Consider the following 27484-nt stretch of genomic DNA (forward strand, 5'->3'; position numbering starts at 1 on the left):
CTTGCATCAGAACTGTCAAAGGTTAGAAATATAATAGGTTTTGAGCAAATGAAAGGGGGAGGGGGAGGGGAAGAAGAACAAAAAGGAAGATCTGTGATAGGGCGGAGGACGGGAGAGATTAAATGACTAAGATGTCATGGAACAAAAGGCAAAGGGAGTGGTAATAGTTGTAGTAAAAGACAAAGCATTTGTCGAGAGACAGCGTTAATGGCAGAATAATAAACAACTCTGTCTGAAAGCAAAAACATGAAAAATAAGTTTAAAATTGGCACATGGTTAAAAAATCAAAATGGGGGTCATGGTCTGAAATTGTTGAACTCAATATTGAGTCCAGAAGGCTGCCGAGTGCTTAATCAGAAGATGAGGTGCTGTTCCTCAAGCTTGTGTTGAGCTTCACTGGAACACTGCAGCAGGCCGAGGACAGAAATATGGGAGTGAGAGCAAGGTGGTAAATTAAAATGGCAAGCAACCGGAAGCTCAGGGTCATGTTTGCGGAATGAGCGGGGATGTTGCCAGAACTGCTGAGTTATTTCCAGCACTTTCTGTTTTTATTTTCCTACCTTTGTCAGAACTGGAAGAAATTACAGATGAACAGCATTTAAAAAGGAACAATGAACATGCAAATTGATTTGTAAAGTGCTTACATAGAAAACATGAGATAGTTAATGACATTAATCTTTAATTTCTCTTTAGATATCAGGAAGTATAAAGACATATGACAAGACACAAGAAATGTGTGATATAGAAACTTAAAATGCTGGAAATGTTAGGCAGGTCAGGCAGCATCTGTGGAGAGAGAAATAGAGTTAATTTTTCAGGTCAATGATCTTTCATCAGTGGAGATGAAGCCCCATCTTCACACTGAGGCACGCCCTACCATGTTGTATGGAACTACCACCCTACTAAATTGGATAGATTGAGAACAGATCAAAACTGTACATCCATGAGGTGCTGGGGAACATCAGCAACAGCAGAATTGTATTCAACTACAATGTGTCAATATGCCTGACACATTCCTCACTCTACTATTACCAACAAGTCAATGGATCAACTCTGGCTCCATGAGGAATGTAGAAGTGCATGCTAGGAGCAGCACCAGCTGTACCTAAAAATGGGGTACCAACTTGGTGAAACTACAAGTCTACAAGCATGCTAAACAACAGAAGTAGTACGCTTAGACAAAGCTAAGTGATCTTACAACCAACGGTCAGATCAAAGCTCTGCAGTCTGGCCACATCCAGTTGTGAATGGTGATGGAGAATTAAACAACTAATGGGAGGAGGAGGTTCCGCAAACATTCTCATACTTAATGACGGTGGAGCACAGCATGTCTGTGCAAAAGACAAGGCTGAAGCATTTCCAACCATTTTCTGCCAGAGGTGTCAAGTGGATGATTCATCTCAGCTTTCACCTGAGGTCCCCAACATCACAGATGCCAATATTCAGCAATTTGACTCTCTCGACTTATCAAAAGATGGGCTGAGCACGCTGGATACAGCAAAGACATACTAACAAAGATAACATACTAGCAGTAGTGCTTCAGAACTGGCCCCACCCCTAATCAAGTTGTTCCAGTACAGCTACAACACTGGCATCTATCTGACAATATGGAAAATTGTTTAGGTATGCCCTGTCCATGAAAAGCAGCACAAATCCAATTACTACCACAACAACCTACTGTCAATCATCAGCAACATGCTGGAAGATGTCATGGGCAGTGCTATCAAGTGGCACTTATTCACCAATAAACTGTTTAGTGATGCTCAGTTTGGGTTCTGTCAGGACCACTCAGCTCCAGATCCCTCTCATTCACCTGCTTTCAAAGTTGAAGAGTTCAGTTTTTCTACCCCTTCACCATAATCCAGTACACTGAATCCTGTGATCAGCCTAGTCATCCTTCTTTGTACCAGAGCTTGAATGTTCCCCTTGTGTCTCAGTGATCCAAACTGGATGCAACATTCAAGGTGCGGCCTAATCAGGGCACTATGTAGCTTTAGCACGATGGCATTAACCTTTACTGTTCAACATTCTGGTCATTTAGTCAATCAGTGCTCTGCAATTTTAGCACATGGTCAGTGTAGAGGCTCTCCCAGATCTCTTTCAGCCCTTCTCCTAGGTTTCTTTTCTTCTGAGTAAGTCCTTGCATTTAGATATATTGAATTCCATCTGCAAATATGGTCTAAATCTCACTGCCATTTCTTAGCTGCCTTGATAGTTCGCTTTCCTGCATCATCCTATGTTTTGTATGATTTGTAAAACTGACAATATGTGAGGTTTGTTTTGAATCCAGGTCATTTCTGTAGATCAGAAACTGTAGGGTCCCAGCTTAGATTCCTGGGACATTAGTTTCAGTATACCTTCCAGCTCAACATCACCCTTATTACTGGCAGTTTTCTTTCTTTTAGTCTATTCATCTAGGATGGCTGTTGCCTTCAGCTTGTGTTTCACCCTTTTGTTTTCTTTTCATTCTTTCATGGGATGTGGGTATCACTTGGCAAGGCCAGCATTTGTTGCCCATCCCTAATTATCCTTGATAACTGAGTTGCTTGCTTGGCTACTTCAGAGGGCAGTTAAGAGTCAACCACATTGCCGTGGGTCTGGAGTCACATGTAGGCCAGAGTAGGTAAGGATCGCAGATTTTCTTCTCTAAAGGACATTAGTGAACCAGATGGGTCTTTACAACAATCAATAATAGATTCATGCCACCATTACTGAGACTAGCTTTCAATTCTATTATTAATGAAATTTAAATTCCAACAGCTGCCATAGTGGGATCTGAATCAGTGTACCCAGGGCATTAGTCTGGGCCTGTGGATGACTAGTTCAGTGACATTACCACTATACCACCTTTTCCCTGTGGACTTTACTGAGGACTTGAGTTTGTGTGAAGTGTCATCCGCATTATTACAAAGACTGTAGGAAATGATCTTTATTTAATATATAAAATGTGGCTGTCAGCACTATTAACAGCAAAAGAAAATAGACAAAATGGATTATTCAAGATAGCATTGAGAAAAATTAATCCTTATTTTCTAGAACAGCATTCAACATCAGGAAACACAGCAATGTCAACAGTGGACATCTTCAGGGCACTCTTCAATCTATATAGAGCAATCAGGAGTGGAGACCGTGCACAATTCTCACTTTCAGCCAACGCCAATCCTGCCAACTTGATGAAAATCAACTAACTCTGTACAGACTGAGGATCAAATATGGGACCACCAGCTCTGTAGGACATAATTTCATTATGATTTTACCTTTAGCAGGCTATTGTGGAAATTTCTCCAAGTTTTAAATAGCAAAGTTTCAAGAAACACTTTCAGAAGACAGTTCACCTACATTTTGAACCTTTTAGTCTAATGGACCTATTATGATGCAACATAAGAATGAAGGTGTGAATGCAAGCTACAAATAAAACATAGAAAATAAGAGCAGGAGTAGGCCATTCGGCCCTTTGAGCCTGCTCCGCCATTCATTAAGACACTACCTCAATCCCATGCGTTTAATTTTACACGCTAACCTCTTATGTGGGACTGTGTCGAAAGCCTTCTGAAAGTCCAAATAAACCAAATCCACTGGCTCCCCCTCATCAACTCTACTGGGTACATCCTCGAAGAATTCTAGTAGATTTGTCAAGCATGATTTCCCTTTTGTAAATCCATGCTGACTCTATCCGGTTCTACCACTGTTCTCCAAGTGCTCTGCTATAAAATCTTTGATATTGGACTCTAGAATTCTCCCCACTACCGACGTCAGGCTGACTGGTCTATAATTCCCTTTTTCTCTCTACCTCCCTTTTTAAATAGTGGGGTTACATTAGCTACCCTCCAATCTGCAAGAACTGTTCCAGAATCTATAGAATCTTGGAAGATGACCACCAATGCACCCACTATTTCTAGGGCCACTTCCTTAAGTACTCTGGGATGCAGACCATCAGGCCCTGGGGATTTATCGGCCTTCAATCTCATCAATTTCCCCAACACCATTTCTCTACTGATTTCCTTCAGTTCTTCTCTCTCACCAAACCCTGTGTTTCCCAACATTTCTGGTATGTTATTTGTGTCCTCCTTTGTGAAGGCAGAACCAAAGTATGCATTTAGTTGGCCAGCCATTTCTTTGTTCCCATAATAAATTCCCCTGTTTGACTGTAAGGGATCTACATTTGTCTTCACCAATCTTTTTCTCTTCACATACCTATAGAAACTTTTACAGTCAATTTTTATGTTCCCTGCAAGCTTACCCTTGTACTCTATTTTCCCCTTCTTAATCAATCCCTTGGTCCTCCTTTGCTGAATTCTAAACTGCTCCCAATCCTCAGGTCTGTTGTTTTTTCTGGCGAATTTATATACCTCTTCATTGGATCTAATGCTATCTCTAATTTCCCTTGTAAGCCATGGTTTGGCTACTTTTCCTGTTTTACTTTTGTGCCAGACAGGAATAAACAAGAATAAATGGATTCCTATTCAAATATAAGTACAATTCACATATTTATATTTCACATATTGAGTTCTGATGAAGGGTCACAGACCTGAAATGTTAACTCTGCTTCTCTCTCCACAGATGGTGCCAGACCTGCTGAGTATTTCCAGCATTTCTTGTTTTTAATTCACATATTTATAAGCAAGCCTGACAATGTATAATTTATATTTCAACATCTGGCAAGTAGATTCTGTTTCCAATGAGAAGTTTCCATATAAAAATACAAATGTGCATTAAAACATTAAAAAAAAAGCTATAAAGTCATGATACAAAACATTCACAAGACATTCAAACAGAATCTCAAATGGATTAGAGCATATAAAGAGATAATGGAATATAGTTTTATGGCAAGAGGTATGGAATATAAAAGCTGACTCTATATAACATTTTAGTTATGGTGCTGTTGGAGTACGGTGTGCAGTCTTTCGCTCCACACTATAGGAAGAATACAGTGCAAATGGGAAGCTATCTGGTATGACGAGATATAAATAATAAGACTTGAAAAAATCAGGTTGTTTTCTTTAGAACAGAGAAGACGGGATGATTTGTTAGAGGTGTTTAAAATTAGAGAAGGGATGGCAAAGAGTACATAGAAACACTTATTCCAATGATTGATGAGTTTACAATGAGGGGACATGGATATAAGATATTTAGAACAGATAGGAGATTTTTTTAATATACATAGAGCGTTGTGAGGCTGTAGAGTGCAGCATCAGAGTTAACGATTGAAGCAGAGACCAGCTCAATACTTAAGAACCTGGTCTGATATTTGGTTAAAGGAAAGAGAATAAAAGGGATCTGGGAATAGAGTAGGTACATGGTATTACAACCACTGCTCACATAGAGGATAAACACGGTCCAGTTGCACTGAATGCCTATTCCTGAGTTGTAATTTCTATCAAAGAGCCTTGTGATGTTTTACTACATTAAAGGTGCTATATAAATGTACATTGTTGTAATTCAATGTAAACAAATACATGTACAATACACATTATTAAATCAATTTCTTCTCCTAGGAAACTGCTGTATTCCACACATCATTATGATCCTAGGAAGAAAGGATCATCATCAGTTCCATCATCATTATGCAAGTCATTTGAATAAAATATTGATATAATTGTAAGCTTTTACAAAATATAATCTCATGTAAAATGCCATTCCTGTATTATTCAACATACAAATACAATCATTTTACAATTTTTTTTTGAGTGAAAAGTCAAACTTTAAAAACTACAATCACATCACGTACAATAAACAGTATTTACTGTGATAAATAAATTGCTCAACACTGTAGCCTGGAGTTTCTGCATGATTTCTGCCCAGACAAGAAAATCTGTGCAGAATGAAATAGCACAAAAGATCATGGAATTTTAAGTGTATGTGAGTTCTTGTGATCTTTTATGCTAGTTCAAACGTCCATTCACCTGAATCAAACCCTACCCACAAAACTGCAAACCTGGCCAGGAATGGTGAGATTTCATCAATTGTGCCAGTTTAGATGTATTCTTAGACACACAGGCACCTGTAATGACATTAATCTATCATTAATAACCTGCAGCTGCAATGGCCAGCAGTCAACTGATGCCTCACTCAGGACTGATTCTCATAATGCGACAATTACTTTCAGTTCAATTTAAAGGAGTTCAAATTCAGCCAACTGATCTGCCTGATACTGAAAACTTATGAGCAGCAGTCAATTAAAACCACTGATTGGCCTGTTTCTTCAGCTGCAGCAATTTTCAGATTAAATTAGTTTAAATTAAGTCATCTTGTGGACCCACTGATCATAGAGTCATCGAGTTGACAATGCTGTTTGAATTGATTCATTAGCATAAGCACAAATATAAAATTGCCAATGAGTCTGAGTGGCAATTTGGGCTTAAGTCTACCTTGGCAAAATGGGTGCAGTGTCCAACGAATGTCATTCATTGCTCCCCTTGTGGAAACTCCAGGCCTGTGTTTTGCTCAGTAACATTTGAGATCAATTTCAAAAGCAGCAAATACTAGAAACACACAGCAGCTCAGTCAGCAGTTTCCAGAATTTTTCATTTTGTTTTGGCCTTCCAGTGTTTACAGATTTTTGCTATTTATGAGATCTGTTTTACCAGATAGGAATAAAAATCATATTTTTAAATTTAGAAAGCGGGATGAAGGGTCCATAGTGTAGAACATGACCACAGCAAAAAGATGATGAGAAAAATAAGATAAATCAGGAAACAATGATTAAGGTGATAAAATTTGAGGTTTGAAAAATCTTAAAATAATAAAATAGAAAGATACAACAAAGTGCCACAGTTTTGAACATCAGGGTCACAAATTTAACCATGGTTGTAAAAACAGCCTGCCTTATATAAAAAAAAATTAAAAGATCCTGAATTGTAGACAGCGATATAACAGGGATACCACTTTCAATACATGCAGTGCTGCAGCAATGAGCTTCAAATTACATTGTTTCCTGGCTGGCGAAGCACTGATGCAAAATACATGCTCCCATGTCTGTCATACTTGCCCAGGCAGATCTCGAAGACTGCAAGTGGCATCTGTCACGTGACAGGTTCATTGTGATTTGCGACGGGGAGGAAGGAATTATGGCATTAAGAGGAATAATTCTCTATTTATACACAAAACTTTTTTTTAAATATTGCACATTGAGGGGCAAGAAATGTGCATTTACAAAATGAAGGTATAGAATGTCTTTTGAAATAAAATCGAAATAAATCTGATAAAACGCATGGAGCATTAAATTGTGTTCTACTTGAAGTTAGATCTGATCATCTTTAGATTGAAAGCAAATAAAACCACTGTTGGCTTCTGCATTTAATGCATTACAGCTAAGACACAATATCCTGTCAAATACATAGGATCTGATAAACAAAGATTTATTTTCTGCTGAAATCAAAATGGCGAGGATTACGTTCATTGCTTTTGCTATCTGTTGCGAACCAAGGATGCCACATAAATCCAAACAGATAACACATTGTTGGGATATGGGTGGACATACACAGCCAGAGCAAACTCTACATGAGGAACCTCCGTGTTATGGACTCCAGTGCTGTGTACAGCTTCAATAATGGGTCGCAATTCAGAGAAAGACATGTTAATAGGAAACCCAGAGAACTGCAAAGAAAAAATTGATAAAAGGTTAATCAAGATCAACTTTTTCTTGTATCTTAAAATAAACAGTTTGTACCTAAGAGAGTATTCAATAAACAGTACTTTAAGTAAAATGAGGCAAGAGGTGTCTAATACTTACATGTTTTCTAGAACAAATTAAAAATATCTTTCAAGTGATTAAAATACTGCAATATTAAGATAAATACAAAGAGTATTGAGTTCTTTTAAAAATAAATTCATGGCCATGTTTTGCCAAATGATGCCTTAATATTGTCTGGGTTATAATGGGAGAGGAAAAAAAGGCTTTTCTTTGAATTAAGGTGTAGAACTATTTCATGTCCTTAGCAGAGCAGAGGTTGTTTAACTAACATTGGTTAATTCAATAAACTTCTACCGTTTATTTAGAAAATGCATATGTACATAGAAGTCAGTACAGCACATAAGGCAGGTCCCTAATATGAACAAGTATTGTGTTTTTGACAATGTCTCAAACTTCTTATTGCATTATTTCCACAATAGGTTAGGATTACATACTTAAACGGTAGTTAACACTTTGGACCGTTACTAATTAATTATCAGCAGAGAAAAACAATTGGAGAAACTTAAGGGACAAAAAGTCAACAAATCCCTAAGACATGATGGCCTGCCCCCAAGATATCTAAAAGAGGTAGCTGCAGAGATAATGAATGCACAGGATATGGTTTTCCAAAATCCCCTAGATTCTAGAACAGTCCCAGCAGATTGGAAGTTAGCAAATGTCACTCTGCAATTCAAGAAAGGAGGGAAAGTGAAATCAGGTAACTACAGGCCAGTTAGCCTGACATCAGTCATCAGGAAAATGCTAGAATCTATGAATAAGGAAGTCTTAACAATGCACTTAGAAAATCAGAGTATGATAAGTCAAAGTCAACATGGTTTTACAAAAGGGAAATCGTGATTGACAAATGTATTAGATTTACACCGCTTTTCAAGAAAGGAGGTAGAGAGAAAACAGGGAATTACAGGCCAGTTAGCCTAACATCAGTCGTTGGGAAGATGTTGGAAACTATTATTAAAGAAGTCTTAACATTGCACTTAGAAAAGCATAGTATGATTAGAACAAGTCAGCATGGTTTTACTAAAGGGAGATCCTGTTTGACAAATTTAGTAGAGATTTTCGAGGATGTAGCTATTAGTGTAGATAAACGGGAACCAGTCAATGTAATATACCTGGATTTCCAAAAGACATTCGATAAGGTGTCACATAAAAGGTTAATACAGAAGATAAAGGCACATGGAGTGTGGGTAATATATTGGCATTGACAGAGGATTGGTTAATGGAAAGGGAGCAAAGAGTAGGGATAAACAGTACACTTTTAAGTTGGCAGGCTATAACTAATGGAGTGCCGCAAAGATCAGTGGTGGGTCTTCAGCTATACATAATCTATAATAATGGCTTTGATGAAGAGATCGTGAGTAAGGTGGGAATATAAGCTGTGAAGAAACTGCAAAGAGATAGAACAGCAAAATATTGCAGATCCTGGAAATCTGAAATAAAAACAGAAAATTCTGGAAGTAAAGCAATAAAAGATCAGTTCAGAGGAGGTGTGAATGGCAGAATAATGAACAGCTGCCATCTGAAAGCAAACCAAGAGAAAACAAGTTCAGACAAAAACATGCAATGGAAAACGAAAGTCTGAAATTGTTGAACTCGATGTTGAGTCCAAAAGGCTGTAAAGTGCCTTATCGAAAGTTGAGGTATTGTTCCTCGAGCTTCTGTTGAGCTTTGTTAGAACTCTGTAGTAGGCCGAGGACAGAGATGTCAGCGTGAGGGCAAAGTAGAGAATTAAAATGGCAGGCCACCAGAAGCTCAGAGTCAAGCTTGTGGACTGAATGGAGATGTTCCACAAAGCGGTCACGCAATCTGTGTTTGGTCTCCCCAATGTACAGGAGACAGGTTAAGTGAGTGGGCAACAAGGTGGCAGATGGAGCATAACGTGGGGAAGTGTGAGGTTATTTACTTTGGTAATAAGAATAGAAAAACAGAATATTTTTTAAAAGGCGTGAAACTTTAAATGTTGCTATTCAGAGAGACTTGGGTGTACTTATACAAGGAACACAAAGTTAGCATGCACGGACAGCAAGCAATTAGTAAGGCAAATGGCATGTTGGCTTTTATTGCAAGGAGATTGGAGTACAAGAATAAGGAAGTCTTGTTACAGTTGGATAGAGCTTTGGTGAGGCCATACCTGGAGTACTGTGTGCAGTTTTGTGCTCCATATCTAAGGAAGGATATACTTGCCTAAGAGGCAGTTCAACAAAGGTTTACTAGATTGGTTCTTGGGATGAGAGAGTTGTCCTATGAAGACAGTCGGAGCAAAATTGGTATATACTTTCCAGAGTTTAGAAGAATAAGAGGTGATCTCATTGAAACATACAAGATTCAGGAAGGACTTGGCAGGATAGGTACAGAGGTCGTTTCTCCTGGCTGGGCAATCTAGAAGATGAGGAGAAATTTCCTCAGTCAAAGGGTTGTGAATCTTTGTAATTGTCTACCCCAGAGGGTTGTGGATGCTCCATCATTGAGTATGTTCAAGACTGAGATCAATGGATTTTTTTGATCTCTCAGGGAATGAAGGGATATTGGAAGCAGGCAGGAAACTGGAGCTGAGATAGAAGATCAGCCATGATCATACTGGATGGCTGAGCAGGCCCGAGGGGCTGAATGGTCTAACCTTGCCCCTATTTCTTGTGTTCAAAGGCTTATGAAAACTCTGCTTCATTTGAAAAATCATTTACATGTATAAGTAGATTAAAAAGGGCTACTTACAAATAAATTAGAGTAAATAAGGAGACTAAATGAAATGTAGGAGGTCAAACATAGGAAAACATATTTTATTTAGTTTTTAAATAACTGTACTAAACAATTAAACTTCTAGCAAAAGCAAAATGTTTTCTTAGATCCCTATTCCAGCCTTCTGCTCTGTTTTTGAGCTGAGAGATGACACATTACCCTGTAATCTCCAAGCAGACTCTGCAGTTCTGCACAATGGTCATCTCCAACCTCTCCCCGCTGGCTGAGCTCCAGTTTAGGCAGGAATTGTCGAAGAGTAGAGGTACAGTATCTGTTCCAGCGAGTTGGATGTCTTGGTCTCCATTCCATAATCTTCTCTTTTAAGATCTTTTCAATCCTGCATAAGTTGAAACAAAAGATAAAGTAATTTAAAAATCTATAGCAAATACCTCAATCCCTGTAGATGACGGACAATGCACAACGGGGAACAGCATTTCTGGGTAGTTTGAGTTGAAGGTTTGAGTTGAAGGCTGCTAAACTGGGTTCCGTACCGCCCGTAGTTCTGGTGCTACAGGAGCCGGCTGAGGAAAAGAATGGCGGGGAGTCCAACTCTGACCACTTCTGGCAGGACCTGTTCTATGGAGTGGCTGTGTTGTGGAGTGCAAAAGCGCAGGCCTCCCATACATGCACTGGAAGTATGCAGAGTGGAAAACTTGTGACCTGTTAACATGTTACTCTGATTTAACTCTCGATCTGCTATTTTGGACCTCACTGTTCATATTAATGCTCTCTCAAACACGTACAACAGGGATCTCCACTATCTATTTAAAGGCATCAACATTCAACTTTCAGGCAAGGTTCCTACATTACAACAGTGGGGAGACAGTGGCATCACTGAACTAGTAATCTAGAAGCCTAGGCTAATGCCCTGGGGACAAGGGTTCAAATCCCACCAAGGCAGCTGGTGGAATTTAAACTCAATTAATGAATCTGGAATTGAAATCTAGTGTTGGTAATGGTGCCATGAAGTTATCAATTGTTGTAAAAACCCATCTGGTTCACTAATGCCCTTTGGGGAAGGAAATCTACTGTCCTTACCTGGTTTGGCCTACATGTGACTCCAGACCCACAGCAACGTGGTTGACTCTTAACTGGCCTCTGAAATGGCCAAGCAAGCCACTAAGTTGTCAAGGGCAATTAGGGATGGGCAACAAATGCTGGCCTTGCCAGTGATGCCCACATCCCATGAAAAAATATAAAAAGTGACCACACTTCAAGAAGTACTTCATTCTAGTTGTAAAGTGCTTTGAGATGTCTGGTGGTTGTGAAAAGTACTTTATAAATGCAAGTGTGTCTTTCTTTTATCTGCTTGCTGTTGCAGAGTTAGTGAAAGAACTGTGTCGTTGGAAGATTTAACAGAAGTTGTTTAAGTTGGAAGGAATTGTTGCTGGAAGTTTGAAAGGAGTTGTGTACTTTTGAAAGGCCTCTGAATATATTAATTGCTCTCAGTCATGAGGGCCATAGCTGCACCCTCCCTTGGGCTGCAACATCAGAGGGAGATGGAGCAGAGGGAGGAGGAAAAGGATTCTCAGCAGGAGACCTCACTCATGCAGGGACTTCACGGAGCACTTTTTCTACCTCCACCTCATCCAGGAGTAGTGTGTCCGGCAGCTGTGCTTCACCAAGGAGAAAGTCATGTATCCGTGCCACCTCCTCCAATAGCAACTGCTGCCTCAGAGAAGGACAAGGATAGTACTGCCAGTGGTTGCCAAGGTGACTGTGACCCTCAGTTCTATACCAGAGGATCCTTCCAACTGGAATAGGTAACATAGGCAACATAACGCAGCTTGCCATCCATCGTTGGATCATGAAGTTTAAGGAGGCCCTGTTTGCCAAATAGGGGACTACGTTGTCTTAATTTTTTAAACAGAGAGGAGCAGGAGTGTGCACATGCCTTTGCGACATACAGTCTTCGAGCCAACTCATTAAACCAGAGGTGGTTGCTCAGCAACGGGGGCGACTCGCTGTACACGTTAATGACTCCCCTCTGCAACACCATCAGGTGTGGACAGCGCTCCTATAATAAGAGCTGCGCTGCAACTAGGAACGTCATAGAGCAACAATCAGCTTCCTGAAGCAACTGTTCTGCTCGCGGAGAGTCCTCCAGTACTTGCCAGAGAGTGTCTCCCGATTCATATTGGTCTGCTGCGTCTTCCACAACCTGGCCATCATGAGAGGACAGCCCTTGCTACCAGGGCTTTGGCAACCTTCTGGAGGGGGAGGAGGTGGTACATCTGTGGTCTGGACGGGATGTCCGTGTGTGTCTGCTCAGACTCCAGTTCCCTTGAATATATCCCCAGATCCCCATTGCTCAACACTTCCCCACCTTACCATTGCTCTGTCATGGACCATCATTACCTCCTCTTGGTCACAATTCTGAAATAAAAGACACCACAAAGCAACCATTCCATTATCAATTTTATTCAACACATCCAATAATCCATCCAATACCCAACTATTCACCCATGTGCATTCCCTTAGTGCTTGTCTTGTGGGAGATGTTGCCTGGCCCGTGCTCCTATGCAGTTTTACCCACCCCACAATGACTGTAGCATTGCTTGTGGAAGGCTGCTGACTTTCACTGGAGGAGAACTTAGATGGTCTTGCAGATTGCCTCGAGGGACCTGCTCCACCTCAGCCTGAGCAGCAGCTGTCTGAGCGAGCTGGCTGACATGCAGCAGCAAGGCAGTGGCAGAGCAGCAATGGTGGGAGCACAAATGCTGTCATCCTGAGAGAGGTCAACTGGTTTGTGTACCACAGAGCAACTGCCAATTCCGTGGGGCAGCTCCTCAACAATTCCAGTGATCTGCTGGAGTACAGCATTTTTTTGAGCATTTGTATCTGGAACCATGATGGCAGTAGTCTGAACCTACCTGGTCTTGCATGGCAAACAAGCAGAAGTCTCATGACTTAGGTCTGATCTTCCACTGCAGCATTCCAATGTTGCACATCTTCTACCCTGTGCTACAATGGAAGTTGAGACATTGGCCATCAGATACTGCATTGTGGTCTGCAAGTGTTCTTAAGGAGCTGGTCACCACTTACAAGTTGAAAAGGATGGGCTCCAAGCTCTGTGCAAAGCCCTGTGCCAAGTGGTAACTGGACTCCTACATGCATCTTGGCAGTGAAAGCAGGCTCTCTGGAGGGCCTGCCAATGCACCCAGCGTCTGTGTGTGCATGCCCATGTGTCTTTTCCTGTACACCACATCCTCATCAGAGTCCTCTGCAGCAGAACCCACCTGCAACATCGCCCTCCGGGCAGCTGGCACCCACGCTGTCCTATTCCCCGGACCTGGCTACAGCCCACTCATGCCTGGTGACTCACCACGTGCTGATCCCACCTCTATAGTAGCCTCTAAGGTTCTTGCAGTCCCCCCATTATCTGAGCTGGCGGCTGCAATTGTCAGATCAAGTGACAGTGCTTCTTCATCAGGGCCTTCATCTTTGGGCACCTCAGGCTGGTCAGTCAGTGTAAATACACAAGATTGGGGTGAGGGAAGTGGAGGCATTGTGGGAGAAAGTAATAGGCATATGGTTAGACCACCTGCAGCTTGCACATCATACCAAACTGCAATAAAAACAGGAAATGCTGGAATCACTCAGCAGGTCTGGCAGCATCTGTGAAAAGAGAAGCAGAGCTAACGTTTCGGGTCAGTGACCCTTCTTCGGAACTGACAAATATTAGAAAAGTCACAGGTTATAAGCAAGTGAGGTGGGCGTGGGGCAAGAGATAACAAAGGAGGTCTAGATTGGACCAGGCCACATAGCTGACCAAAACGTCACGGAGCAAAGGCAAACAATATGTTAATGGTGTGTTGAAAGACAAAGCATTAGTACAGATTAGGTGTTAATACACTGAATATTGAACAGCAGCAAGTGCAAACCTGAAAAAAAAAACAGTGGCTAAGCAAACTGAACACACTAAGATGAAATGAAATAAATGCAAAAAAAAAAGATTGTAAAAAATGTAAAAAAGAATGTAAAAAAAAGGAAGAAAAAATAACTAAAAATGAAAGTAAAATGGGGGGCTGTCATGCTCTGAAATTATTGAACTCAAGGTTCAGTCCGGCAGGCTGTAGTGTGCCTAATCGGTAGATGAGATGCTGTTCCTCGAGCTTGCGTTGATGTTCACTGGAACACTGTAGCAATCCCAGGAGAGATGTGAGCATGAGAGCAGGGGGGAGTGTTGATGTGAGTGAAGTGGGATTTGAAAAGGTGCATAAGGTGAGTGATGGGCAATGTTCCCACTAAGCTGCACAGCTGTACGCAGCCTGAAAAATGCCGTGCAGGCCTTCTCCTGTGATAAATACCCAGCATGTGTGCAGAAAAATTTAAAGGGATGACACATTGAAAAAATTGGCCATGCACAGCAAAAATTTTTTTAAAGGGAACATTGGTGAATGGCATGTGGTGCATTGAGCAGGAGATGGCATTTGAAGAGGCAGTCACTGACCTTGACTACTCATAAGAGGTCATTGAACTTCTTCCGGTCCTGTATCCAGGTCCTCGGGGCTATGCTCCTGGAAATGACCTCCTTGTCTATCTGCTCCCACTGCCTTTGCAGTGTCAGCATTGAGGGCCGTCTGGCCTCCTGCAGTCAGATCAGCTCTCTCCTCCTTTCAATCTCCTTCCCAAAGCCTCCAGTGCTGCATCTGGAAACCTAGGAGCCCTCTCCCTGGCCTGCTGCGCCATTACTCAGCTTTCTTCGTGCTCCTAATGTGCTTCTCAGCCAGTTGAATGAGCTGCTGCAGCCAGAATGCACCTCCTCTTTAACTGGTGCTAGCCTTACATGACTGTGAATCTCCTGCTGAGTGTGCAGCCGCTCAGCAGCCTGTTTAATGCTGGGCTGCAACCACGATCGTGGAAACGAGTCGGCAGCACAAAGCTTGCATGCTGCCTGCGTTACTGTTAAAGATGCAGGTTAATCGTGCCTCGTGAGCCCCATGCCCATGATCAAGCCTTATTGAAGTTTTAGCCCGAGGTCTCTTAAACCAAGTTGATAAACTTCTGCATCTGTTACACATTCAAGTGATCAACAGAAAAGCCTCGTGGAAACTATTGAAAGCACCAAAGTGTCTTTGCCATATACATAAAACAAGGATGAATTAATTTAGACAGCACTTCATGGGATGAAATTTAGTTAGCTTGATAAGGAATTTTACAAAACTCTTATATGGCACCCACAATAAAAGATAATTGAAACATAATTTCAACTGAGAATAAATCAGCATTACTTGTCCTGAAGTTCTACTGCAGCAGCCTTGTCTGTATGGCGATATACCAGTTCTTCTGGCTAAAAAATAGCAAACATGCATGAATATGTGAAACATAGAGCCATAGACGTTCACACACAAACAGAGGATACAGGTGAGCAAGGAAATAAATTATGCTACTGGCTATAGAACTCCTTTAGCTCATAACTGTTTGACAAATACAATACAAGGGAACCATAGGGTCACAGACGTTTACAGCATGGAAAGGGACCATTCGACCTACCATGTTAGTGCCAGCTCTTTGCTACCGCAATCTAAAACTAATCTCACTGTTAAGACTTTCTTCCGATAAACGACTACACTTTTCTGGCCAACTATGTAAGTATATATAGCATTTTTTGCAAATATTTTAACCATATTATGGCAGTCTTAAACAGTATCTTCATTTGTATCACTGTACCTGGGCACTTGACAAGCCAGGAAAAGGAAAGCTGCGTGAAAAAAATGGCTTCCAGAAGTTGGATTTGCTGGTGTCAAAATGTATGCGCATTACAGTGTCATATTTCTGCACGTTGAACCAGACCTAGAAAATAAATCCTACATGGTTTAGCACAAAGAAAAAAATTGGATGTGAACATTCCTTGTACGTCACTTCTACGTGAGAAAATAGCAACAATGTAAAGCACTAACTGATTACCAGATTATCCAAAAAGTATAAGTTAGGAATGTAACTTTTGAGCAGCTGATGGAAGTTCAGTAGGTCTTTGTCAAGAAGCTGCTGTTTCTAAGTACTAAACAAATCATCAAAGTAAACAAAATTAGAACATTGAGTTCCATCATCAGAGGCTGTTTTTAATAGTCAATTTCCAGGATTCAGATGAATTAGGATTAATAACTCGATTACTTTGCCAGATTTCACTATCATTTCCAGGAGAATGCTTAAACGAGACTTACATTGTCAGCACTAACCAAGCAGCTGACACTCTGCAATGGACAGAATGCATCAAACTGTCCATAGTACTGTCCAGTGGTGGAGTTCCAGATCACATATTGGTTCTGTTCGTAGGTCAGCACGTATGCTGTTGGACCCTGAAAATAGATTTGAGCATTGCGTTATCGTGAAAGTTTTGTATTGACTGATGGGATGATTGCAAGACTGCAACTGAGGAGTTCATAAATATGAGTACATTAAAAAAAAAAATTATTCATACAGGGGCACAGTGGGTAGTAACAAGTGCGCTTCACACTTATGGGGGGGAATTTTACGCTCTAACCCGCGGCAACTTTGGAGGTGGGGAGAGCATGTAATCAGGTGGGATGGTGGCGGGGACCCTGCCACCTTCCCGCCTCCACCCAAATTAAGTCCGGGGCGGGATGGTCCATGGACCCTACATGTGATTCCAGACCCACAGCAATGTGGTTGACTCTTCAATGCCCTCTGAAATGGCCTAGCAAGCCACTCAGTTGTATCAAACCGCTACAAAGTCTAATAAAATGAATGAAACTGGGCATCAACCTAGGTACTGGAAATGACAACGGCAAATCCTGCCCTGTCGACCCTGCAGAGTCCTCCTTACCAACATCTGAGGGCTTGTGCCAAAATTGGGAGGGCTGTCCCACAGACCAGTCAAGCAACAGAATCATACATTACAGACAATGTCCCTGATACCACGATCATTATCCCACCACAGGTGGCTGCACAGTGATATACAGTTGGGAGGGAGTTGCCCTGGTGGAGCGCTCAACTTGACTCTAGACCCCATGAAGTCTCATGGCATCAGGTCAAACATGGGCAAGGAAACCACCTGCTGATTAGTGCCTACCGCACCACCCCTCAGCTGATGAATCAGTATTTCTCCATGTTGAACACCACTTGGAGGAAGCACTGAGGACGGCAAGAGCGCAGAATGAACTCTGGGTGGGGGACTTCAATGCCCATCATCAAGAGTGGCTCGGTAGCACCACTACTGACCAAGCTGGCCGGGTCCTAAAGGACATAGCTTCTAGGCTGGGTCTGCGGCAGGTGGTGAGGAAACCAACAAGAGGGAAAAACATACTTGACCTCATTCTCACCAATCTACCTGATTGGTGCATCTGTTGAGGACAGTATTGATAGGAGTGACCATCGCACAGCCCTTGTGGAGACTATAAAAAAGGCACTCAGCAGGTGGAACTTCTGTCGCCAGGGTCATTAATCCCGGGGAAGGCCCGCTGCTATCCATTTAAGTACCTAATTGTCACATGATGCAGCGGGGCTTCCCCAGAGGAGGTAATGCGGGGCTCTCATTGGCACTTTTGCTGGTGACCAAGACCCTCGTCGCTCATATAAATACCCAGCCACCATGTGCAAAAGCTTCTCAAGCCCCGGCTCATGTGCACATGTGGTAGGGGTCACTAGATAATGACTGGAGGCGAGAACCCTGGTCAGTTGTAGCATCCTCTCTGCCTCTCCAGCTGAGATCAATCAATGACGTAGGTCAGGAATCAAACTTAGGACTTTTTTCAGTTTAGTTTAGTTTAGAGATACAGCACTGAAACAGGCCCTTCGGCCCACCGAGTCTGTGCCGACCATCAACCACCCATTTATACTAATCCTACACTAATTCCATATTCCTACCACATCCCCACCTGTCCCTATATTTCCCTACCACCTACCTATACTAGGGGCAATTTATAATGGCCAATTTACCCATCAACCTGCAAGTCTTTGGCATGTGGGAGGAAACTGGAGCACCCCCGGAGGAAACCCACGCAGACACAGGGAGAACTTGCAAACTCCACACAGGCAGTACCCAGAATTGAACCCGGGTCGCTGGAGCTGTGAGGCTGTGGTGCTAACCACTGCGCCACTGTGCGTTTGTATGACTCCGTTTTATTCTATGTGGTGCATTTACCAACAGGATCATACGGTTAAAGACAGGGATAGGAGCACAAGAACAGAAACAGACCATTCAGCCCCTTCAGTTTGTTTCACCATTCTTTTTTTTATTCATTGAAGGGATGGGAGTGTCTTTGGCAAGGTCAGCTTTGTTGCCATCCCTAATTACCCTTAGGAAGATGGTGATGGGCTGCCTTCTTGAACCACTGCAGTCTATCTGGTGTGGACACCACAATACTGTTAGGGAGGGTGTTCCAGGTTTTTGACTCAGCAACAGTGAAGGAACAAAAACAAGAAATGCTGGATTCACTCAGCAGGTCTGGCAGCATCTGTGGAAAGAGAAGCAGAGTTAACGTTTCGGGTCAGTGACCCTTCTTCGGAACAAGTTGGGCTGGCGTGTGGCTTGGAGAGGAATTTTCAAATGGTGGTGTTTTCATGCGTCTACTGCCCTTGTCTTTCTAGATGGTAGAGGTCACAGGTTTGGAAAGTGCTGTTGAAGGAGCCTTGATAACTTTCTGCATTGCATCTTATAGATGGTACATACTGCTGTCACTGTGTGCTAGTGGTGGAGGGAGCGAATGTTTAAGGTGCTGGATGAGGTGCTGATCAAGTGGGCTGCTTTGTGTTGGATGGTGTTGAGCTTCTTGAATTTTGTTGGAGCTGCACTCAGCCAGTCAAAAGGAGACCAATCCATCACACTCTTGCCTTGCAGTCAGTGGACATGCTTTGGGAAGTCAGGAGGTGGGTCACTTGCTGCAGGATTCCCAACATTTGACCTGCTCTTGTAGTCACAGTATTTATGTAGCTGGTCCAGTTAAGTTTCTGGTCAATGATATAGATGGTGGGACATTCGACGATGGTAATGCCGTTGAACATCAAGGGTGTTGGTTGGACTCTCTCTTGTTGGAGATGGTCATTGCTGGCACTTGTGGCGCGAATGTAACTAGCAATTTATCAGCACAATCCTGAATGCTGTCCACGTCTTGCTGCATGTTGACAAGGACATCTTCATTATCTGAGGAGTTATAAATGGAACTGAACACTGTGTAATCATCAGCGAACATCCTCACTTCTGACCTTATGATGGAGGGAAAGTCATTGATGAAGCAGCTGAAGATTGTTGGGCCTAGGACACTACCCTGGGGAACTCCTGCAGTGACGTCCTGTGGCTGAGATGATTGGCTTCCATCAACCATCACCATCTTCCTTCGTGTTACATATGATTCCAAACATTGGTGAATTTTCCCTAATTCCCACTGTCTTCAATTTTGCTAGGGATCCTTGATGCCACACTTAGTCAAATGTTGCCTTAATAGCCATTACTGAGACATGGTTGCAAGATGATGAAGGCTAGGACCTGAATATTCAAGATTATCTGACATTTTGGAAGGTCAGGCAGAAAGGAAAAGGAGGTGGGGTAGTTCCGTTAATAAAGAATGAGATCAGTACAACAGTGAGAAATGATCTTGGTTCAGAAGATCAAAATGTAGAATCAGTTTGGGTAGAGGTAAGAAATAGTGGTGGAAGTAGTTTATAGGCCCCCTAACAGTTGCTACAAAGTAGGGCAGAATATACATCAAGAAATATTGGGGGGCTTGCAATATCATTACGGCAATAATCGTGGGTGATTTTAATCTTCACATTGATTGGACAAATCAAATTGCCAAATGTAGCCTGGAGGACAAGTTCATAGAGTGCATTTGGGACAGTTTCTTAGAACAATACATTCTAGAACCTACCAGGGACCAGGCTATTTTGGACCTGGTAATGTGTAATGAAACAGGATTAATTGAAGACCTCATAGTAAAAGGATCCTCTAGGCAAGAGTGATTATAACATGAAGAATTTCACATTCAGTTTGAGGGTGACAAACGTGGGTCCATAACTAGTGTCTTAAAACTTAAATAAAGGCAATTACAGTGGTATGAAGACAGAGTTGGCTAAAGTGGACTGGGAAAATAGGTTAAAAAGGTTAAGACGGTAGAGAAGCAGTAGCAGACATTTAAGATAATGTGAGAGAAAACTAGCAAGAAATATAAAAACAGACAGACAAGCTTCTACAAATAGATAAAAAGGAAAAGAGTAGCTAAAGTGAGCATTGGTTCCTTAGAAGGTGAGACTGGAGAATTAATGATGGGGAACGAGGAAATGGCAGAAGCTTTGAAAAAGTATTTTATATCTGCCTTCACAGTAGAAGCATCCCAAGAAGAGTAGAAAATCAGGAGGCAAAAGGGAGGGAGGAACTTAAAACAATCACTATCACTAGAGAAAAAGTAATGGAAATACTAATGGGACTAAAGGCTAACAAGTTCCTTGGACCCGATGGCCTGCATCCGAGGCTCTTAAAGGAAGTGGCTGCAGAGATAGTGGATGCATTGGTTGTAATCTTCCAAAATTCCCTAGATTGTGGAAAGGTCCCAGCGGATTGGAAAACTGCAAATGCAATACCTCTGTTCAAGAAAGGAGGGAAACAGGAAGCAGGAAACTATTGGCCAGTTAGCCTAACATCTATCATTGAGAAAATGCTAGAATCCTTTATTAGGGAAGTTGTAGTAGGACATTTAGAAAATCCTAATGCAATCAGGCAGAGTCAACATTGTTTTATGCAAGGGAAATAGTGTTTGATAAATTTATTAGAGTTCTTTGAGGATGTAACAAGCAGGGTGGATAAAGGGGAATCAGTAGATGTAGTATATTTGGATATTCCAAAAGGCATTCAATAAGGTGCACATTAAAGTTTACTACACAAGCATGGATAGAGGATTGGCCAACTAACAGGAAACAGAATTGTGATCAATGGGTCATTTTCAGGTTGGCAAACTGTAACTAGTGGAGTGCCACAGAGATCAGTGTTGGGGCCTCAACTATTTACGATCTATATTAATGACTTGGATGAAGGGACCGAGGGGTTTGTGTTATGAGGAAAGGTTGAGCAGGTTGGGCCTGTACTCAGTGAAGTTAAGAATGAGAGGTGATCTTATTAAAACACAAGATTCTGAAGGGGCTTGGCAGGGTAGATGCTGAGAGGATGTTTCCCCTTGTGGGGGAATCTAGAACTAGGGGGCGTAGTTTCAAAATAAGGGGTCTCCCTTTTAAGCCAGAGATAAGGAGGAATTTCTTCTCTCAGAAGGTCATTAGTGCTTGGAATTCTCTTGCCGAGCGAGCAGTGGAGGCTGGGTTATTGAATATATTAAAGGCTGAGTTAGACAGATTTTTGATTGATAAGGGAGTCAAGGGTTATGGGGGATGGGGGGCAAGCAAGAAAGTGGAGTTCAGGCCACAATCAGATCAGGCATTATTGAATGGCGGTGCAGGCTCAAGGGGCCAAATGGCCGACTCCTGCTCCTATTTCTTACGTTCTCACCTCCAGAATTCAGCTCTTTTGTTCACGTTTGGACCAAGGCTGTAATGAAGTCTCAAACCGAGTAGTGGTTCATAACTGTTTTCTATCCAACACACTCCATCCACCCACTTTAGTTCCGCCACTCTTCACACCCTTACCCAATAAAAACTTATCGACTTCAGTTCTGAAATTTTCAATTGACCCAGCCTCAACAGCTTCTTGAGGGACAGAGTTTCAAATTTTCACTAATCTTTGTGCCAAAAAGAGCTCCCTATCACCCCTGAATGGCCTAGCTCTAATTTTAACATATTGCCCCCTTGCTACGTACTCCCTCACCAGAAGAAATAGTTTCCCTCCATCTACCCCATCAAGTTCTTTAATCACATTAACACCTCAATTAGTTTACTTCTTACTTCTCATACTCAAATTATCTTATAATAGAAAATGACAGGAATCATCACTTTATGAAACATGGTTTTTAAGAACAAGCAACTTCTCACCTCAGGAATGGCAGTTCCTATCATTAGCCAAGCTTTCTTTCCCATTGCTAGGAAATAGTTACAGAGCAGAACTGCATGTTCCTCTTCATCACCTGCTAACAAATTCAGGAACTGCTGTATTGCAGGAAAGATAAAAAGATAAATGCTGATTTTTAAAAATCTATATAATCACTACAGTAACTGCAATCACTATAGTATCCCCAAGCACAAAAGATTTGACGCTACACAGTATAATAAAAGCAAAATACTGCGGATGCTGGAAATCTGAAATAAAAACAAGAAATGCTGGAACCACTCAGCAGGTCTGGCAGCATCTGTGGAAAGAGAAGCAGAGTTAACGTTTCGGGTCAGTGACCCTTCTTCAGAAACGTTAACTCTGCTTCTCTTTCCACAGATGCTGCCAGACCTGCTGAGTGGTTCCAGCATTTCTTGTTTTTATGACGCTACACAGTGTTGTCTGAGAAGGCTAAACGTCTTCACAGACACAGGTGACAGCTGGACGGTATCTATACATAGCATTGAGATTTACAAAAACCCATAATACTTGGGAAGAGCAAATATTCAAAGAAAATAAAATGTATATAATAGCCTTTACTGGGACATTAACTGCTGTAGACATTAAGGTAGTATACAGCTTTGGGGGACATGTGCATAACATGAATATTGACAGATACTTGGGAATAACACATAAAAAGTACCACAATCTCAAAGTAGAATATTGTAAAATCGAGCGAAGTGCATTTGTTAAAGTTGCTACAGTATTTCTATGAATATTCATGCAGCATGCACATAATCCCATATCTTACAACATCCGCTTGATGTCTACAGCTGTGTCAGAACCTGAAAAGGTTCTTGAGTAGGATTTCACTTTTTTGTGAAATTTGTGCACATCAAATTGAGGGAGTTTGGTGCTGGCAAATGGAATGCTTCCTTTGTCGTGCCCAGTGTTAGACATCATGTACTCCCAGGTCAAAATACAGCCAGAGGCAAAGGTAAGCTCCCCCCTTCTCTGTTTCGATCTTGGGCCTCAGCCTCAAAAGAACACCCCCAAACACAACAGTGACACCTTTCCATCTCTCAAATCAGTTAGATTCCTATTTAATGCTGAATTAAGTTGTAGTATTGTGCTGTAGTGCCACAGTCTATGAAGTACAATTTTAAGTTTCTACTGCAAGAAGCCTATATGGACGTGTCATCCTCCCATTGTGTTACAGCTCAGTTAGCCAGCTGGTAAATGATAGAATTGGAGCCTAGTCTTTATACACTTGCAAGCTTTTATTTACAGAGACCCACATTACGTATCATGCACCTCCTATATATATGAGCACAGGTGAGTCTCCAATTAATGTCCACCACTTGAATACATTTAATTCCCAATTGATATACAATTAACAGTGAAAACTCAGAGTGCAATTATAATGCCACTTCTACATTTATGCAAAACAGTTTTGTGTGTGCATCAATCCAAAGGTACCAATACAATTTGGAAACTACTGAATGGGCTAAAGGGGTGAAGTGTGAAATTCCTCTATGAAGCTGTCTGATGCCAGTTGGAGTTGGCACCAAGATCAGTATAATTCCAGCCTCAAAACAAGGTTCGTCCATCTGTTTATTTTCTTCAACACAATGTAACTGCTCATTATAATCAAGCTAAGAACACACAAATTCAGACGTAGGGCAACAAAAATATTTAATTACTTACATCTGAAGTGCACCATAAGTCGCAGATTCCAGCAAAAGAAACACTGTCTGGAAGGAAAGGCATCAGAGAAACATAACGAGCCACCAGCTCCTAAAAAACACAGATAAAGTCAAGAACTGTTCATTTCTGAACATGCATCAAGTTATCTGTGTTATGAAATAATCTAAATATGCTCACATGGACACAAATGCATCAATTAGAATAAATTAGATTTAAAATTGCATTATTAGTGCACATAAAACAAAAATGCCTCAGATGAAAATTTTCAGGTACCTTTTTTAAACACAAAAGTTATTTTTTTGAAAATCTGTCAAACTGCCTCACAGTAACCTCAGTTTTTTAAAAAAAACACTGAGCAGTTTATTTCAGTGAAGTCAAACACCTATTTTAGAATTTGCCAAAGCCTATCAAAAACTCCTGTCATGGCAACACATCATTCAAGTAAACTAATGATTTTTTTTTTTTAAGTGCAGAGGAGGAAAGTGAGGAGGGAAACAAAATGCATCAACATTTTTACTGTATTTATTTATACTGGTGTCATTTTTTTGGGATGGGGGCCAGGGTTTCTGTAATAAAAACAGATAGTGCTGGAAATACTCAGAAGCTCTGGCAGCATTTGTGGAGACAGAAGCAGAGTTAAGGTTTCAGGTCAGTGACCTTTCATCAGAACTGGCAAAGGTTAGAAATATAATAGATTTTAAGCAAGTAAAGCAGGGGTGGGGGAAAAAAAAAAAGAGAACAAAAGGGAAGGTGCAGATAGGACAGAGGGCCGGAGAGGGTTTCTGTACTTTGTTCACTCTGCAGTGCAAGACTATGCCTGGCCCTCTACACCTTCTCATTCAATCTGTGCTAGTAGGTTGGTCAAGATCACCAAAAAAATTAACTTGCAAGCATTTTTAACTAATTTACAAAAACAAATTTGAATAATCACCTATGTCATAGGAGTAAAATAAATGCTCAAGGCTATAGATGCCCCAATACAGAAAGAACATTAACACCACAGACAGCATACAGCAAGATGATGCCAGGAATGAGAAACTATATTTATCATAAGAGACTTGAGATACTGAGATTATTTCCACTGGAGGAGAGAAGGCTAAGGTGTATTAAAGAAATTCTTAACATTTTGAAAAATGCAGTCATTCAAAATCATCGTTCTCTACTGCCCTCCCAAGCACGATGAAAATGTTTTCAGTTATCTTCACTGCTTTCCTCCCTCAGCCTCTGCATCGAATGACGTCTCATCCTCAGTGATTTCACCCTATATCTCAACTCATCATGTTTTCTGTCCTCTGAGTTCACTACCCTCTTATCCTCCCTAAATCTCTCCGTCCACGTAAACTCCCCAACCCATATTCACGGCCACACCTTTGACCTTGCCACCTCACGTGGTCTTGCTAGTCCCAAAGTATCAATCACAGACAAGGCCATCTTTGATCAATTCTTTGTATCACCCTCCACCCTCATCCCCATTCTAGGTTACCGCCTTCTATATCCGTCCCTGGAAAAAAAACTATCCCCCAATTCATTTACAAAACTGCACTTACAAGATCCCAACTATCTAACCTTTGGCCATCCATTCACAATATTTCTTCAGCTACTGATTTGCTCAACTCAACCCTCACCTCCACCTCTGATGCCCTAGTCCCCAATAAAACCATTACTCTCTCTCACCCTGGCCGTTCCCCCGGTATGGTCCTCACCTAGGCTCCCTCAAATCTGAGAGACACAGATTGAATGAATATGTCGGACAACTAGTTTTGCCATCCGCCGCCAGATCTGTCTGGGTCACATAAAGCACTATCGAGTCATGCTCTTGTCTGCTAAAACTGCTCACTACTCCAGGATCATCCTGGAATGCAAAGATACCACCACCACACACCCCACCTACTCCCCCCCACCCCCACTTTCTTCTCTCTACTACAAGCCATCCTCTTAAACCTTTCTCTCTAGTCTCGTCCACCCTCTCCTCCAGCAATAGGTGCGAGAAGCTCATGGACTTCTTTACCACCATGATCAAGACCATCTGATCAGCTGCCTCGGCCATGTCCCTCCTTTCCACAAAGACAGTAAGCCAAACTTCCTCTAAAATTCCCCCCTGCTCTAGCCCTGAACACTCATCTTTCTCTAGATTCTCTCCTATCTACCCTCGTGCCCTCTCCAAGCTCACCTTATCCATGAGGCCCACCTCTTGCTCCCTTGACCCTATTCCCACTAAAGTGCTGACCACCCAACTTCTCCTCCTGGTCCCCATGTTAGCTGATATTGTTAATAGTTCTCTCTTTCTGTCCTGGCTACCTCTCCTTTAATTCTGCCATAATCCCCCCGCTCCTCAAAAAACTCTTGACCCCCATTGTCGTTGCAAACTACTGCCCCATCTTTAATCTCCCTTTCTTCTCCAAAGTCCCTGAATGTGTTATGGTCTCCTAAGTCCATGACCATCTTCCCAGAACTCGATTTTTGAATCCCTCCAATCAGGTTTGCGCCCCTGTCATAGTACCAAAATAGCTCTTACCTAAGTCACAAATGACATCCTATGTGACTGTGACAAAGGTAAACTATCACTCCTCATCCTTCTCGACCTGTCTGCAGCCTTCAACACAGTCGACCGCACACCATCTCCCTCCAAAGCCACCGTCAGCCAGCTGGCTGGGACTGTACTCACCTGGTTCCATTCTTATCTATCTAATCATAGCCAGAGAATCACCTGCAATGGCTCTCTTTCTGCTCCCCCAAGGATCCATTCTTGGCCCCATCCTATTTGTCATCAATGTGCTGCCCCTCGACAATATCATTCAAAGGCTCAACATTCGTTTTCAAATGTACACCGATGACGCACTTAGTTCTACCTCACCACCATCTCTCTCGACTCCTCCACTGTTGCTAAATTATCTGATTGGTTATCTGGCATCCAGTACTGGATGAGCAGAAATTTCCCCCAATTAAATACTAGGAAGACTGAAGGCATTGTCTTCAGCCCCTGCTCCAAACTCCGATCTCTAGCTACTGACTCTATACCTCTCCCTGGCAACAGTCTGACATAGCTCTGTACTCTCCTCCAGCCCCACAGCTGTCTGAGATAGCTGTGTGCATCCAATTCTGGCCTCTTGAGCATCCTCGATTTTAATTGCTCCATCATTGGTGGCTTCACCTTCAGTTGCCTAGGCTCTAAGTACTGGAATACCCTCCCTACACCTCTCCATCGTTCCACCTTGCTTTCCTCCTTTAAGACATGCCTTAAAACTTACCTTTCACCAAACTTTTGGTAATCTAATATCTCATGTGGCTCGGTGTTGAATTTTGTTTTCTAATGCTCTTGTGAAATGCCTTGGGACATTTTATTATGTTAAAGGTGCGATAGAAATACAAGTTGTTGTTGTTGTTGTAGGAAGGGAAAGACCATTTCCTTTGATTAGGGAATC

The 27484-nt window shown here is 41.9% G+C and overlaps 1 protein-coding gene across 3 annotated transcripts in view; it reads right to left on the reverse strand.

The window, feature by feature from the left end:
* Window positions 1–677: 677 nt before the first annotated feature.
* Window positions 678–27484, reverse strand: part of cc2d2a (coiled-coil and C2 domain containing 2A) — a 196122-nt gene continuing 169315 nt past the window's right edge. For 2 of the 3 annotated variants that reach the window (XM_068037959.1, XM_068037957.1), the window contains exons 33-39: window positions 24063–24152; window positions 22361–22474; window positions 16594–16728; window positions 16100–16222; window positions 15661–15719; window positions 10586–10763; window positions 678–7596 (exon numbers count right to left, since the gene is read on the reverse strand). In XM_068037959.1, the coding sequence (XP_067894060.1) occupies window positions 7408–7596; window positions 10586–10763; window positions 15661–15719; window positions 16100–16222; window positions 16594–16728; window positions 22361–22474; window positions 24063–24152 (888 nt within the window). In that variant the 3' untranslated portion in view covers window positions 678–7407. The remainder of the gene's footprint in view (window positions 7597–10585; window positions 10764–15660; window positions 15720–16099; window positions 16223–16593; window positions 16729–22360; window positions 22475–24062; window positions 24153–27484) is intronic. The other variant, XM_068037967.1, reaches the window with a different exon arrangement.

The sequence above is a fragment of the Heterodontus francisci genome, chromosome 1, assembly GCF_036365525.1.
Source record: "Heterodontus francisci isolate sHetFra1 chromosome 1, sHetFra1.hap1, whole genome shotgun sequence".
Lineage (NCBI taxonomy): Eukaryota > Metazoa > Chordata > Chondrichthyes > Heterodontiformes > Heterodontidae > Heterodontus > Heterodontus francisci.